This window comes from Ascaphus truei, chromosome 8 (genome assembly GCF_040206685.1).
Source record: "Ascaphus truei isolate aAscTru1 chromosome 8, aAscTru1.hap1, whole genome shotgun sequence".
Lineage (NCBI taxonomy): Eukaryota > Metazoa > Chordata > Amphibia > Anura > Ascaphidae > Ascaphus > Ascaphus truei.
The window spans coordinates 69,776,221-69,793,053 of record NC_134490.1 but is presented as its reverse complement, the minus strand read 5'-3'; the positions used below and the strand labels follow the sequence as shown (position 1 = coordinate 69,793,053).

Genomic DNA, 16,833 nt, shown 5'->3' with positions numbered 1-16,833 from the left:
AGCCTCCCTCCAAATAACATAAGGAGAGACACCTCTGTACTCATAAGATACCTGGAAGACCTTCCTAAAAGGATTTCCATAAGAACTATATTGACAAACCTTGTGAGGATTTAATATGGATTCTGAGTGCGGATTCTTAAAAATCCACCCAGATTGTATCCAATGGCGGGTTCGGATTAATCCACTCGGATTGTTTACTACCCAAGCTGCAGTGATTTTACACTGCGGAACAGATTTTGAAGGAAAAGGCTGGGGGAACAGATTTTGACAGTTCCGTCCATCTCTATATGTGGTAGTCCATCTTGCACCTTTTTGGCTCCAGTTTTGCAAACTTTCCTGCATAACATATATACGCAAAATGTTAAAACCGCTTGTGTTTCCATGTCAAAGGGAACAGATTTAAGGTGTAACATTTCTACTGTTCCCAACGCTGTGGAACTTTTCTTTCTTGGGGTGAGACATTCTAAAATAACAGATTTTGCTGGGAGTGGCTGAAGACAGCATCATTGCATACACATCAACAGAAATATGTTCTGGAAGTGTGAGTAACACTATTGTATTGATATTAAGAGGTTACAAAGTTCCACCCTCCTTATAAGCATGTTGAGCTGGCAGGCCCATAAAATGTGTTATTCCTCAAACAGAGACGTAAGAGTCTTCGTTGTTGGTGAATAAACTCTACATGTTAACTTGTACTGGATACAGTTCATTGATACCATCAATTTTATCCTTACAAGTATTGTCAATACTACTATGCCTGGGGAGTGGATTGCGATCTAGCCTGAGATTCTTTTCACATAGTTTGGGTTAATTCCAACATGGAACAGTTGGGGGTTTCTTTCACTCTTGAGGACGGCTTTGACCTTGAACCAGAACACAGGTATTGTCAAGACTTCTTGTATTTTGGTATGTTTTTCAACAATTTTCAATAACTGTTAGTAAAGCAGTATGCTCTTTCTGAAGTTATTGATATATCTGTCAAATATTGTTGTTTTACATGACTTGTAGGAATGTTAAAATGTTGTGTGCGTTCCTGGGGTACTTTTATAATATGCTACTATTGGGGCAACTTTGTTCTTTTCAGTCTCGTGCAAAAATGGCAGGGAAATGTCCATCTTTATTGGTAGCATAGCATCAAAGTAACACAATTCCACATAACATTTTATGTTGATATATAAAAAAATATGTATTAAAACATATTTCAACATTAAGAAAAGAGACACGCATAAATGTTTTAATTACTGTATTCCAAAGTAAAATGTGCATAATAACGAGTTAGTCACTGTTACCTATTGAAATACCGTCTATTTGAGTCAACTGTCTAATACAGAATGAGTTAATAGTCTTGTATACTGTAAACCAGTAATTGTTGCCCAGCCATGTAGCCTATTAGGGCTTAAGGCTGATATGCACAGTTCTATGTATGGTATGTTCAGTGAGGTACGGGCCAGTGGGACATTATAGATAAGTGTGTTGCTGGCACTTCCAAACTCGAAGAGTCAAGAAATTATGTCATTATCAAATGGGGTTACTTTCATTACCGTATTGAGGAACTGCAATACTACAGTGCACAGGCACACGTGTGTGCGTGTGTGTGTGTGTGTGTGTGCACAATCCTGAACTATTCGTTTCATCACGCCGACTCGGTGTAGAGCATTGTCAGATTTACTGTACCTATCTGATCTACATATTGTGTCTGTCAGTATCTTTCTCTTTCCCATTATCTACTGTTCAAAGACTCAGCTGTTTTGAAACGACCCAGACAGAAATCTCGTGCACACATCCCACAGCCGTCATACTGCATACATTCTGTTATTCAGTTAGCAACAGTCCAATTATGTCCAATTTTCCTGTTTACCTTTTAAATGCACGTGTTTACTTGTCGCTCAGCTGTCCTTTGAGGACCTTTGCGAATAAATCTATTATTTGGTATATTTATTAATATATGGGTATATATGTGAATGTATATTTATTTGTGTATATGTCCATCTCTCTTTAGTGCCTTTTTTTTTTTATATAAACAATGTGTTGCTGATAAATTAGCCTTCAATAGCATCCTGTAGGACTGTGTAGCAAGAATCTCCAAAAATATACCTGAGGAAGTTAATTTAAAAGGGTGTTCCCTTAAAGCCATTGTATTTTTCACTGTGTTTAATTATATAACTTGCGATGGCTCGTGCAGGGGAGTATTGGGAAACCTGTTTGGTACTGGAAGTTTAGGCGTGATTCAGAGAGTAATTACACACAATTTTTATCTACTGATGTATGCAAAGTTTGCAGTTAAAAATAATCAAGTGAGATGTTAACCAAGAATGTTCACGATGGTTCTTCCTATAGTAAGTATGCATTACGCAGCACGTATTTCATTCAAATGCTAAAATACAGGGTAGTATTAAATGTTGCTTAATCAAGTTTGTCACAGTGACCAGGCATCTTGGTATGAATAAGAGAAGACCTTTTGTATTGTTGCCTATCTTAATTAATTCTCAGACATGGAAGGTGTATCCCTTTTAGAGGGGGGATTATCAATCAAGAAAACCATATTCACAATTATTCCCCCCAAAGGAAAATGTTCAGATCGTCAAAAAAGATTAAAAAAAAAAATACGTGAATTGTTTGCATGAAATGCATAGTTTTAATTTGGCAGACCAATGAAATGTACTGTACAAAAGAACACTGGAAATCTCACACACTCTCAGACTTCACTACAAATGTATGCTGTCCTGTTTCAACTCTGCCCTCTCTCAGGCTAAATAAACCTACTTTTCTTTTCTAATCTGCACACACAAGTTCAACCCACACCGACTGTTCTCTGTCGTTGACTCCCTACTCAGACCACCCTCCGCTGCCTCTTCTACCTCCTCCATCTCACCACAGGACTTTGCTGACTATTTCAAGGAAAAGGTGGAATCCATATGTCAGTACATCCCCTCTGTTACCTCCTCCCATCCTACACCTCTTCCTAATTCTCCTCCTGCCTTCCTTCACTCTTTTTCCACAGAGGAGGATGTAGAAGGAAGATGAAGCAGGGCACTGCGGATTTTGTAATCAAACAAATGAATTTATTATCGACACAACGATATCAGCGTGGCCTTTGTCAAGTGGATAGCATACCCTTAGTCCAACAGAGTCCTGTATTTATAGCCCCAAAATCATGTGAATACATGACCATTAACACAGCTATGCCACGCCGATCAAACTCCAGATAGTCCCTTGCTTCTGCGTCCCAGTGGCTACTTGAGTGCGCACGTCTTCGCTTCCGCATGGATGATGTCATCATGGCCTCCATCGTCATCCCTGATTGGTCCGCTCCCGGTCCGGAAATCCCGCAGGAGCTCGTCTATCCTGACGTCACGATTCTCAAGCGCTGCTGTGGCTACATTCAGCTTAACCGCCTGGAGGTCCGTGGGTTCTCTCATCAAGCATTGCGCAGGCGCTGGACTCCTTGTGCCCTGTGAAACATCCACTTTTCATCCAAAGTTGATGAAGTGGATTGAAGCAAGGGACATATAAGGGAAAAAAAATTGATACGATCAGTGGGACATCCCCATAGACACTAAACAATGTGCAGTGCTCCCAAGCGAGGGGGAAAAAAACATTCATATAGAATAAAAAATACATTTAAAACGGAAGTCATCAAAAAATCTTTTGTCATCTCTGATTGGTTATCTCAAAAGTAACCTGCTGACCTTGCTTGTCAAATATATAGGCTGAGAGGGAACTCAGCAGCAGCAGCCACCATAGAGCCTGTGGAAGAAGTGCATGAGTGTTCACATACTGTTCTTATTCAGCTATTTGTTACAAAATAATAATTGAATGATATTCTATTCTAAGGGCATGCTATTCACTTGACAAAGGCCATGCTGATGGTCGAAACGTTGTGCCGCTAATAAATTCATTTGTTTGATTACAAAATCTGCAGTGCCCTGCTTTATCTTCCTTCTATTGATTCTGGATTATCCCGACAGGTATTCCTTGAGCCAGGTGCACCAGTAACCGTATGTATTGAGCTTATAACCTTTCTGGTGTGCAGCAAACTACATTTATTTACAGAGGAGGATGTGTCACTGTTGATCTCTTCTCCCTCTACCACTTGCCCTCTTGACCCCATTCCCTCCCATCTCCTAAAACCTCTTGTGCCTACTATAATCCCTATACTCACACACATTTTTAACTCCTCCCTCTACTCTGGTACCTTTCCCTCCTCCTTCAAACATGCAACAGTTATACTATTACTCAAAATAGCAAGCTTGACCCTACCTGTCTTTCTAACTATCGGCCTGTCTCCCTCCTACCTTTTGCCTCTAAACTCCTTGAATGTTTTGTATTCTCTCGCTTGCTCCACTTTCTCAACACCTATTCTCTCCTAGACCCTCTACAATCTGGCTTTTGCACTGTCACTTGACTGAAACAGCCCTCACTAAAATAACTAATGACCTCCATACTGCCAAAGACAGAGGTCATTACACTCTGCTCATATTACTCGACCTCTCTGCAGCATTTGATACTGTGGACCACCCTCTTCTCCTTCACATTCTCCATACTCTTGGTATTCATAACAAAGCTCTATCCTGGATCTCCTCTTACCTCTCCCATCGTACTTCCAGTGTCTCTTCTGCTTACACCTCCTCCTCTATCGATCTCCCTGTGGGGTTTCCTCTCCTCGTTTCTCTGTACACACTCTCTCTAGGTGTCCTAATCACATCTCTTGGGTTCAAATATCACCTCTATGCTGACGACACACAAATTTGCTTTTCAACCCCTGACCCCTCTCTGCGATATCATCCTGGCTGTCCCTCCGCCGACTTAAACGTAACATGTCAAAAACAGAGCGCCTCATATTTCATCCCAAACCTGGCCCCAATACCTCCTTCCACATTACTGTTGGATGTTCTGTCATAAACCCAGTAGCACAATCACGCTGCCTAGGGGTCACACTCGACTCCTCTCACATTCATAACGTATCTAAAACCTGTCGCTTTGTCCTTTGCAATATTAAAGATACACCCTTTCCTCTGTTGCTCGACTGCTAAAACTCTGACTCAGGCCCTCATTCTCTCCTGTTACAAATACTGTAACCTCCTGCTGTCCGGCCTTCCTGCCTCTCACCTGTCTCTCCTACAATCTATCCCAAACGCTGCTGCCAGAATCACTCTACTCTCTCCTAAATTTGTCTCGCCATCTCCCCTGCTGAAATCCCTCTCCTGGCTTCCTATCAAATCCCGCATCACACGCAATTCTCCTCCTCACTTTTAAAGCTTTACACTCTTCTGCCCCTCCTTACATCTCAGCCCTATTTTCTCGCTATGCACCATCCTGACTCTTGCATTCTGCTCAAGGATGTTTTCTCTCTACCCCCTTTGTATCTAAAGCCCTCTCCCACCTTAAACCTTTCTCACTGACTGCCCCACACCTCTGGAATGGCCTTCCGTTCAATACCCGACTAGGACCCTCTCTATCCACCTTTAAGACCCACCTTAAAAGTCCCCTGCTTAACGAAGCATATTAGTAGTGCCATGGCTAATACTATACACCTGATACATAAAGCTTGGCCCTTTGCAGACACACTTACCAGAACGCCCTCCTACTGTCTCTGTATGTTCTTCCTACCTGCCAATTAGATTGTAAGCTCCTCGGAGCAGGGACTCTTCTTAAATGTTACTTTTATGTCTGAAGCACTTATTCCCATGATCGGTTATTTGTATTATTTGTTATTTATATGATTGTCATGTGTATTACTACTGTGAAGCGCTATGTACATTAATGGCGCTATATGAATAAAGACATACATAAAATTACGCGAGTCAGAACTAACAAAAATGACACCACAAATGCCCTCAAATAATTTTGTTAATAATGTTGTTAAAGACAACTTTTTTTATTTAGTGAGTATGCAGAAGGATGGACAAAGGAGGCAATGTATGAAGAGGTTGGTCTGCGCTGAAGCATCTGCATGTAAAAAAAATACTGTAGCATTTTCTGTGTGTGATTGGTGCCGTATGGTATGTGTAGGTTCCACGGTTCCAAAAGTCTATTCAAAATTCACTAGATAACAGGCAGAACACCTTCACTATAATTCAAAAGGAGAGGCAGGAGGAAAACTTAGCACTACTTGCCATTTTAAACTATTTATTTACAACTTCTCGCATCCATATCAGTTTACACATCTCTCTCTGTGCGAGTCCTGTTTCTAACTAACTTTTCAACTGCCCAATGAAATCCCAACTGGCCTACCTACAGTTGTGTGAAAAAGAAAGTACACCCTCTTTGAATTCTATGGTTTTACATATCAGGACATAATAACAACCATCTGTTCCTTAGCAGGTCTTAAAATTAGGTAAATACAACCTCAGATGAACAACAACACATGACATATTACACCGTGTCATGATTTATTTAACAAAAATAAAGCCAAGTGAAGTAGCTGTGTGTGTGTGAAAAACTAAGTACACCCTTACTGCTTCCATAGGAATTAAGATGCTAAGTAGCAGACAGGTGCTGCTAATCAAATGCCCTTGATTAATTGATCATCAGCAAGTGTGACCACCTCTATAAAAGCCGACGTTTTAGCAGGTTGCTGGTCTGGAGCATTCAGGTGTGTTAACACAATGCTAAGGAGGAAAGACATCAGCAATGATCTTAAAGAAGCAATTGTTGCTTCCCATCAATCTGGGAGGGGTTATAAGGCAATTTCCAAACAATTTAAAGTCCATCATTCTACAGTGAGAAAGATTATTCAATAGTGGAAAACATTCAAAACAGTTGCCAATCTTCCCAGGAGTGGACGTCCCAGCAAATTCACCCCAAGGTCAGACCGTGCAATGCTCAGAGAAATTGCAAAAAACCCAAGAGTTACATCTCAGAATCTACAGGCCTCAGTTAGCATGTTAAATGTTAAAGTTCATGACTGTACAATTAGATAAAGACTGAACAAGTATGGTTTGTTTGGAAGGGTTGCCAGGAGAAAGCCTCTTCTCTCTAAAAAGAACATGGCAGCACGGCTTAGGTTTGCAACGTTGCATCTGAACAAACCACAAGACTTCTGGAACAATGTCCTTTGGACAGACGAGAGAGATGTTTGGCCATAATGCACAGCGCCACATTTGGCGAAAACCAAACACGGCATATCAGCACAAACACCTCATACCAACTGTCAAGCATGTTGGTGTAGGGGTGATGATTTGGGCTTGTTTTGCAGCCACAGGACCTGGGAACCTTGCAGTCATTTAGTCGACCATGAACTCCTCTGTGTACCAAAGTATTCTAGAGTCAAATGTGAGGCCATTTGTCCGACAGCTAAAGCTTGGCTGAAATTGGGTCATGCAAAAGGACAATGATCCCAAGCACACCAGCAAATCTACAACAGAATGGCGGAAAAAGAAAAGAATCAAGGTGTTGCAATGGCCCAGTCAAAGTCCAGACCTCAACCCGATTTGAAATGCTGTGGCTGGACCTTAAGAGAGCTGTGCATGAACAAATGCCCACAAACCTCAATGAACTGAAGCAACGTTGTAAAGAAGAGTGGGCAAAAAATCCTTCACAACGATGTGAGAGACTGATAAAGTCATACAGAAAACGATTACTTCAAGTTATTGCTGCTAAAGGTGGTTCTACAAGCTATTGAATCATAAGGTGTATATGTTTTTTTCACACATGGCTTGTCCATTTTGGCTTTATTTTTGTGAAATAAATCATGATACGGTGTAATATGTCATGTGTTGTCGTTCATCTGAGGTTGTTCATCTGAGGTTGTATTTAACTAATTTTAAGACCTACTGTGAAAGAATGATTGACAGGAGGACTATGGAGAAGACAAAGGGTCTGGGGTTACTGGTCTTTCATCTTGTCTCCTCTATTGTATGTGTGTATGTCTGATAAGTGTTTATTGGTCATTCTGTGTTCAGAATGGAATGTGTAATTGGGCAAGGTTTGTTCTGCGATTATCCCAGGTAAATCATGTACTCCCTAGGAATTTGGGTGAAACCAGTATTATGGGATGGTTGCAATGTGGAGCTTGTGGATTGGGTGAAGGGATAATATATGCATATAAGATAAGGGTTAAATGTAATGTACAAAGCAAGAGATATTGCCGCTCACCAAATGTATAAACATATATATAGGTCAGGGGTGCATACGGGAACTTAACATATAGATCAAAGGAGGGAAGGGTTAAAGAAAAACCCAAAAGAGAACCTATTTGCACTCCCTGGCACTAATAAATGGTTAGCAATGATTCAATCCTTGGGAGATGCCCATACATCATTTAGTGAATCAATACTAAAAACATTTTAATCAACAAATATGCAAAGACCAAATAACACAATGTTTAAAAGAAACGGGGTAGGTACGGGAATGCGAGTGAGTGATCACTTGGTGTATAGCTCTCTAATGAGATGTATAAAGTCAGCCCATGTAGAAACTGTTAAGTATCACGTCACAGAAGTCCTGTAAATATGTATCTCACCAGCCACTATGTATCCTGTGCTAGGCGAGGTGTATAATTGTCTAAGCCACTTGATTGGTTACAAAGGCACACAGTCAATGCTTATATACAGTGATACTCTCCTCGTGAGGATATCCCAACGCTTAACAGCTCCTATGAATGTACGAGCCACAGTCACTGGCTACAAACGGCCTAGTGCTAACAAGACATATATAGCAGTCAAACCCTCCTCTGATTGTGGGGAAGTACTGCGGCCCTGCTAGGGAAGTATACAACCTGGCGTCTTTGGCGTGCACACTGTGGCTCACTCGCTACTCCATGTCCTGCACACCCTGATGACATCACGGAAGGAGCGTCATAAAATCACCAACGATCATTTCGCGCCCCCTGGTGCTTTCTCAAGGCGAGGAAATACGTTTTTTGTAGCCAGTGACTGTGGCTCGTACATACATAGGAGCTGTTAAGCGTTGGGATATCCTCGCGAGGAGAGTATCACTGTATATAAGCATTGACTGTGTGCCTTTGTAACCCATCAAGTGGCTTAGACATTTATACACCTCGCCTAGCACAGGATACATAGTGGCTGGTGAGATACATATTTACAGGACTTCTGTGACGTGATACTTAACAGTTTCTACATGGGCTGACTTTATACATCTCATTAGAGAGCTATACACCAAGTGATCACTCACTCGCACTCCCGTACCTACCCGTTTCTTTTAAATATTGTGTTATTTGGTCTTTGTATATTTGTTGATTAAAATGTTTTTAGTATTTTATCACTAAATCATGTATGGGCACCTCCCAAGGATTAAATAATTCCTAACCATTTATTAGTGCCAGGGAGTGCAAATAGGTTCTCTTTTGGGTTTTTCTTTAACCCTTCCCTCCTTTGATTTAAATGTAATGTATAAATACTGAGACTGGGATGACCCCACCTCAGATCACGCTGAAACAGCTGGTTGAGGTGTCATCTCCTTGTGCACTCGTAAATAAAGATTCCTTGATACTCACTGAACCTGCCTGCAGTTCTTGATACGGTGTAATATATCATGTGTTGTTGTTCATCTGAGGTTGTATTTAACTAATTTTAAGACCTACTAAGGGACAGATGATTGTTATGTCCTGATATGTAAAACCATAGAATTCAAAGAGGGCGTACTTTCTTTTTCACACAACTGTAGAACCCCGGGCTGGCGACTCCTCGGAAGATTCTAGGAGCAGCAGCCCAGCTCTTGCAGAGTCTTTGCTTCTCCTAGGGCATTCCTTTTCCTGCCTCTTAAACCTGCATGTCCTCAGGCATACTCGTTATTTGTTTACCAATTACAGTATCATCAACTATATTCCAACTCATTAAACTTATACAACAGGTATGTTTATAAAATAATTATTAGCACACTATTACAGGACAATATCAAACATGTAACAATACATTGCCAATTTAATAACTGTATACTTAAAAACATTTATGTAATCAGCTATAAATCAAAATGACAGGCGGTTCTCTGCAGGGTCTCTGTTGGTAGTGAGGTGCATAATGCCGTCCCTGATACGGGCAATGTTTTTGTGAATGGCTCTCTTTGTGTTGCACTTTCGCTTCCTCTTGCATACCGGGGGTATTTTTGTAGTTTCTGGGGACACTCCACAAAATGTTGTGTATCACGGTTCTTCAATTTATTATTTGCTGCACCCTTTTTGCCACTAAGTGGACCTGTGTCTGAATAGGTCACCTTTTGTACCTCTGCACCCTTTTGTGTAGTTTGTGCATCAAATTGTGGGACTTCCTGGAAAACTGTTATTGTGTTCCCCTTGTTCTCCTTCAACGTGGCTGAAGTTTCCACTTTTGGTTTGCTCTGAAGAGCGAACAGCTGCTTCTGCACTTTGTCTTTTTCAGCTGTGAATGTGGTATTGTTGTCGTCTGTCTCCCTCCTCGCCAGTAAAAAAACAGGACTGACCTGAAACCCTTCTGCTCCTGCATGGGGTCTGCAGGTTCCATGTTCGGTTTGCTCTCCAGAGCAGCTGGTCACTGCACATTGTCTGTCAGCTGTGAGAGTGGCATTGTTATTTTCTTTCTTATTGTTTCTGAAAAATGGTGCAGTATCTCCATTTAACATCTGATTTGCTTTTATAAATTGATCCCGGATACCCAAATTCGGACTACAATACTGCTCATGAGGATTTTGAGTTTTAACAGAAGGGCAGTGATGTTTCATCATCTGGGACATTGGGACACAATGTTTCACTATATGCTTGTTCAGATTCTAAGGCCTGGGACATGGTGATATGAAGAGCGCTGGACAGCGCTCACGCTCTCCTGCTCAAGCAGGAGATTTTCTGTGTCCCTGCATGAGCATCAGCGAGCGCGCTTGTGTGCTGGGTGGGAGCCGGGTGGGAGGCGGGGCTAGGGCGCCACGTCATGGCGCCGACGTCACGGACTGCCATTGGCTTCTGGCAGTCACGTGACTGGCCCTGCGCTTCCTTCAGCGGCAAAATTTAAACTTGCCTGTCTCCTGCATTTCCACACGCCTCCGCACGCCTGCGGAAGCGCCGTCTAAAGCCGCGCTGATGGGGATAATGTTTCCCCTCAGGGCGGCTCAGCGTGGCTCAGCGCGCCTCAGCACGGCCTTTTTGACCATGTCCGAGGCCTAAGAGTCGTTTGATGCTGGCAGTCTCTTCCCTCCATGAATCTGCAGTCCCATACACATAGCATGACATGTAAAATCGGGTCTAGTAAATGCAGGTACCTGTTGCTGATCACTTCTGGTGTAAAATACTCTCCTGAGTAGGCAAACACTTTTTCAGTTTAATCTGTATCCTTAGGCCAACAATTGGAATCTCTCGGAATGCAACTCCATCCGACGGTCCCATTATCATATCCGCTTTTTGCGTATCTGTGCGCTGACGCATCTGCATGTTACATTTTGTTGTTGCATTTTCTTTGTGTGATTCATGCCGTATGTATAGGTTCCCTGTTCCACGGTTCCAAAAATCTATTCAAATGCCACCAGATAAGTCAGGACGTCTTCATCATAACTCACAATGAGAGGCAGGAGGAAAACTTGGCATTTTAAACTAATTATTTACAACTTGCATCCATATCAGTTTACACATTTCTCTGTGCGAGTTCTGTTTCTAATTCCCTTTTCAACTGCTCAACTCGTCAATGAAATCCCTGCTGGCCTCCCTACAACCCTGCGCTGGCGGCTCTTCCGAAGGTTCCGTGAACAGCAGCCCAACTCTTGCAAAGTCTTTGCCTCTCCTAGGGTATTACATTTGATAAGTATTTATACTGTTGTAGCGTTTGGCGCATTTTATCTTTTATAAAATGTTTTATACATTGAGAGTTACCTCTCGTTTTAAAGTATGTTCTGGGCATAGAGTTATGATGACAAATAATACATGGTTACAAATACAGTTACATAAGTGAACAGGGTATACATTATATACAAGAAATTGCATGCACAGTTAGAGATAATATATATTATAGGGGCATGTAAACGGTACAGACCAGATTAAAATGTGAGGCAGCTTTAGTTTTGAAAGAACTTAGACTGGTAGGTGGATGTGAGAGTCTTCGGTAGATTGTTTCAGTTTTGGGGTGGACGGTAAGAGAAGGAGGAGCGGGCGGATACTTTGCTGAATCTTGGGACCATGAATAGTCTTTTGGAGTCAGATCTAAGATAAGTGCTGCATGTGGTAGGGGTGAGGAGCTTGTTCAGGTAGCTGGGTAGCTTGCCCAGAAAGTATTTGAAGGCAAGACAGGAGCGATCTTTGCGCCTAGACTCAAGTGATGACCAATCTAGTTCTTTGAGCATTTCGCAGTGGTGTGTGTGTGGTATTTGCATTGGAGAACAAAACTGCATATTGAATTGTAGTGGATATCAAGTTTGCTGAGGTGGGTTTGGGGTGCCGAGCTACATACTATGTCCCCATAGTCGATAATTGGCATTAGCATCTGCTGTGCGATACGCTTTCTGACCAGCAGACTTAGGGAGGATTTGTTCCTGTAAAGTACACCTAGTTTGGCATAGGTTTTGGATGTCAGGGTATCAATGTGCATCCCAAATGTTAAATGGTAGTCAAACCATATGCCCAAGTATTTAAAACTAGTAACAGGAGTTAGGGTGGTGTTAGCATTGGTTCTGATCTGGAGCTCAGTCATTGGAAGCTTTAAAAACGTAGCCTTGTTCCCAAATACAATTGTTAATCTTGTACGTGTTTAAAAACAGTTTGTTTTGGGAGAGCCAATTTTCAAGTCTCAAAAAGTCAGACTGAAATACGTGCCCAAGGTCGGAGAGGCTATGGCTGTGTGCATATATAATCATGTCATCAGCATACATGTGTATTGAAGCTCCCTTACAAGCTGTAGGAAGATCTTTGATGAACACTGAGAAGAGTAGGGGCCCCAGAACAGAGCCACAGGTTTAGCCCAGTGTTAAAAAAACAAATAGCTATTGCGGCAGGATTGCTACTTTTAAGCCATGCGTTTTGAATACTAGTGATTTGGATTTAGCTCTTACTTGGTTTGTAATTTTGGACTGTAGGGAGAAGTATGGGCCTAGTGGGAACAATACCGTATTTGAAGTGGGTATGCTTGGGTTTGCTCCTTGTGCCATCCATCTAACTTGATCCCGCTCTTTGGGGCTTGGACCTAAAGTAGTTTTTACAGTACTATAGCCGATAATCTATTGGTATGTTTTATATGTCACAGATACAAAATGATATAATTCTTAAATCATGGAGATGACATTGAATCTGTAGCAGCGATAGTAAAGATGCAACAGTGTCCAATGTCCGTATGTTTGTTTCACCTTCATATTTGAGGGTGATTAAATTAGGATAGAAAAAGCATCTTAATTATGAGTGACCCCCTCCAATAAAAATGTAATTACTTTTTATTTATTTAAAAATACAGTCCCCCCACATGGCTGCAATATTACAGGGTAAAAAGGTTTGGATGAGTAGAGTTATTCCTGTGTTTGTTTCTACGACTCTTCAGGCAGTTGATACTACAGTAATTCGGTACCGATCAGTCCACCAGGAAACTATCCTGAAAGCCAGTTGCTGTACTTTACACAAGCAGTAAATAAACTCACATGAACTCTCCCCAATCGTTATACTTATGTGTCACTTCTTTTCTCGTCCTATAGGGTCTTTGTAAACCGAAGCTTGGCCATGGAAAAGATCAAATGCTTTGGATTTGATATGGATTATACACTTGCTGGTGAGTGTGGGAAGAATCTCAGTCCTTACAAACAACATATTATACAAGCTATATTTAACTTTTTTAGTTTTAGAAGGTTGTTTCAGTTTCCAGTCATTATAATTTGAAGTATTTTTGGGGGCAAGGGATATTTCACTGTTTTATAAGCGAAAAGGAAGGATCTGAGTGGAATTTTGCTCACCTCAAATTAGCCTCTGATGCTGACAATGTGTGATGTTTGTCAACTCATTGTAAAAATAAACATGCAAGGATTAAGAGGAAAATGAGTAAATATGGCACGCTTCTGTTGGGGATACATTGAAAGTGAGCGTACTTTTTACTCTGGACTTCTGTAAGAGCCAAGCATTCCTCGGTATTCTTACACACATTTAAATAAGTTATGGTGGGTAAAACAAGTGACAAAAACCCTCCACCGTACAGCAAATAAAAAAAACACTTGTGAGCACATTCACATGTCTCAGACAGGTCTGCAACCCTGTCTTTTCCCATTATCTCCTAGCATACAGCGCTTCAACTACAGCTAGGGATTCTGGGAAATGACATGTGTGCTCATTTACGTGTCATTTTCCAGAATCCCTAGTTGCAGTGGAAGCACTGTATGCGAAGAGATCATGGGGAAAGACAGGGTTGCAGACTTGTGCAAGATGTGAATGTGATATTTTTAGTCTTACTCAGACACACTACATTTTTAAATGGATCAGCCAGGGCATTTATCTCATCAAGCATCAAATACTGCTTTAGACTCTTGAAATGATAGTATAATACTTATGGATACAGTTACTTCGGTCCACTTAAGCTGATCCAAGTTCGTTGTTCACTGACATTCAGAGCATTAGAGAGATATTCCAGTGGTTGTGTTTACAGCAGAGGTGTTTCATATCGGCTTCTGGAAACACTAGAGGAGTGGGGGCGAAAATGAGCTGTCCATCAATTCTATTTACTTGTAAACGTGGCAGCTGCCCATGTGATTTTGTATGTGATCCGCAGTACAGAACATGGTCACTCATCATGACCTTTGCATTTTTTACATGTGAGACCTGGACACACTGAAGATATTTTTCTCAGACTGCCTGTTATTATAAGGGTAACAACACCACAGCAAAGCATTATTTATGTAGCAGTGAGCAATAAATCGGTAAATTGCAAGCAAAACTAAGCCATAACAAAATTCTACTTTTGCAGTTTTCTTGGTGTTATTCCATTAGTTTGTGATCTAAAGTATTTGATCAACTCTGTATCAAGCTCCCAAACAGTCATTTTTGCTATTATATTGATTTTAAAACAGCAATCTGTAATGCTGTTATTTTTCTCTTCAGTTTTAGATACATGTCTTCTTTTGCAAAAGTATTTTGTGTCAATGTTGTGCCACTTTCACAATCTAACAGTGTTGGGGTTAGTGCAGAGGTGGACAACTGTAGCCCTCAAGGGTCACCAACAGGACAGGGTTTCAGGATATCCCTGCTTCAGCACAGGTGGCTCAATCAGTGGCACAGTTGACTGAGCCACCTGTGCTGAAGCAGGGATATCCTGGAAACCTGACCTGTTTGTAGTCCTTGAGGACTGAAGTTGCTCACCCCTGTGTTAGTGTCTAGGGAAGTATTAGCCTTACCATTGATAGAATCCCTAAGCATGACTGTGTTACCTCATGGAACTGTAAAATAAAAAATAAAAATAAGCTTCATATCCAAACAGACTGAGGTGTATGTTAGTTTAATTAGAAAAAAAAGCTGTGTGATGATACATTCTGCACTTAAGCTAATACTTCTTCTCATTGAGATTATCACAGTACTGTAGTGCTGCCTGGATTTCTCACCTGCACGCCTCTGGCGATTTCTCACCTGCACCCCTCTGGCGATTTCTCACCTGCACCCACCCATCTGGCCATTTCTCACTTGCACGCCTCTAGGGAGGAAGTGAGCATTTGTGGTTTACCAAGGTGTCAAGACATTTCACTTTTTATCCTTGGTGGGCAAGATTGAATGAAAAAAGGTACTTATGGTTTAGCTGTAGGTTTTGATGGCATTGAGGGGCTGGATGTTCAATTGCGTTGTTGCCACTTTTGTTTGTGTAGCTACCCCTGAGACTCCAACAGACATTTTGAAATGTAAGTATATGCGTTGGATAAACTTGGCAAGTAGAAGCCTCAGTAGATATAATTTTACCGCACTGCCATCTTGGCATTCTGTGAGGACCGTTTCCACCGCTTCTAGCACTCTGCAGCTTAATATAGAACTTTCCTGTTCCCCACTTGACAGTGGGTACTGAATGGGATAGTACCTTCCCTCAGTGCAGTAGGACAGGAAACTCTTCTGCAGGTACTGGTATAAAAGGCCCTACCACTTCCTGTGGAATAGTCTTGCTCCTGTTCTACAAGCTATTAAATCATGAATTACCTGTATCACAGCTGGAGCAGTTCAATCCGGGGGTTGTCAGCCTCCCTGAAGCTCCGGCAGATGTGTTGTCTGGAACAGCTTGCCCTGGGCTCAACTGCAGAGGCGGTGTGGATTGCGAGCGGTGGAATGCGAGCGGTGGAACGCATGCCTGCGGTGGGCCACGTAAGCCTTGTTTGGCATCGGGAGTGCAAGCGGCCTGATCCTGTGATGTCATATTCGTGACGGTGCTTCATTGACTCAGCAGTGCGTATTTATAGTGACAATACCTACAATGGCGCCTGGATGTGCTGGGGTGTTTTTGCAGTCTCTGGGAGCTATTGAATTTATTTTAAGATGAGTGTGGAAGCTGGATCATATAAAAGGTTGCTGCTCAAATCTTCTAGTTTAGTATGTTACAAAGAGAGTGCTTGTCAGTGGAATCAAGATATTTATTTATCTACAACAGTAGCTCCGGGGGTCATCCGGAAGAAGGTACCTCAAACAGCTACAGAGGCGTTTCTTCACATGAAAAAGATACCAAAAAACCCAGAAGCTATGTGACGTGTAACAAACCAGCTCTGGAAGCGAATATTGTCTGAAGTCAGACGCGATAGAGCTTATTAATCAGATGTCCAGTTTTCTGTGATTGATGGCGGAGATGTCTCAGAGCTTGGAGTCAGTGGTAAACAAGCAGCCCCATAAGTAGTCGATGTCCCAAACGAGCCTAGATAAGAACGTGGAATCCCTGTTTGATGTGTTCCAACAGGACCCTGAAGGAGAACATTGGCATTCTT

At 41.8% G+C, this 16,833-nt stretch overlaps 1 protein-coding gene across 2 annotated transcripts in view; it reads left to right on the top strand.

Annotated features, from left to right (window-relative positions):
* NT5C2 (5'-nucleotidase, cytosolic II) overlaps positions 1 to 16,833 on the top strand; it is a 64,779-nt gene that overhangs the window by 15,961 nt on the left and 31,985 nt on the right. The window contains exons 1-2 of one of the 2 annotated variants that reach the window (XM_075612515.1): positions 623 to 880; positions 13,594 to 13,667. In XM_075612515.1, the coding sequence (XP_075468630.1) occupies positions 819 to 880; positions 13,594 to 13,667 (136 nt within the window). In that variant the 5' untranslated portion in view covers positions 623 to 818. Of the gene's footprint in view, positions 1 to 622; positions 881 to 13,593; positions 13,668 to 16,833 lie in introns of those variants that run through there. The other variant, XM_075612514.1, reaches the window with a different exon arrangement.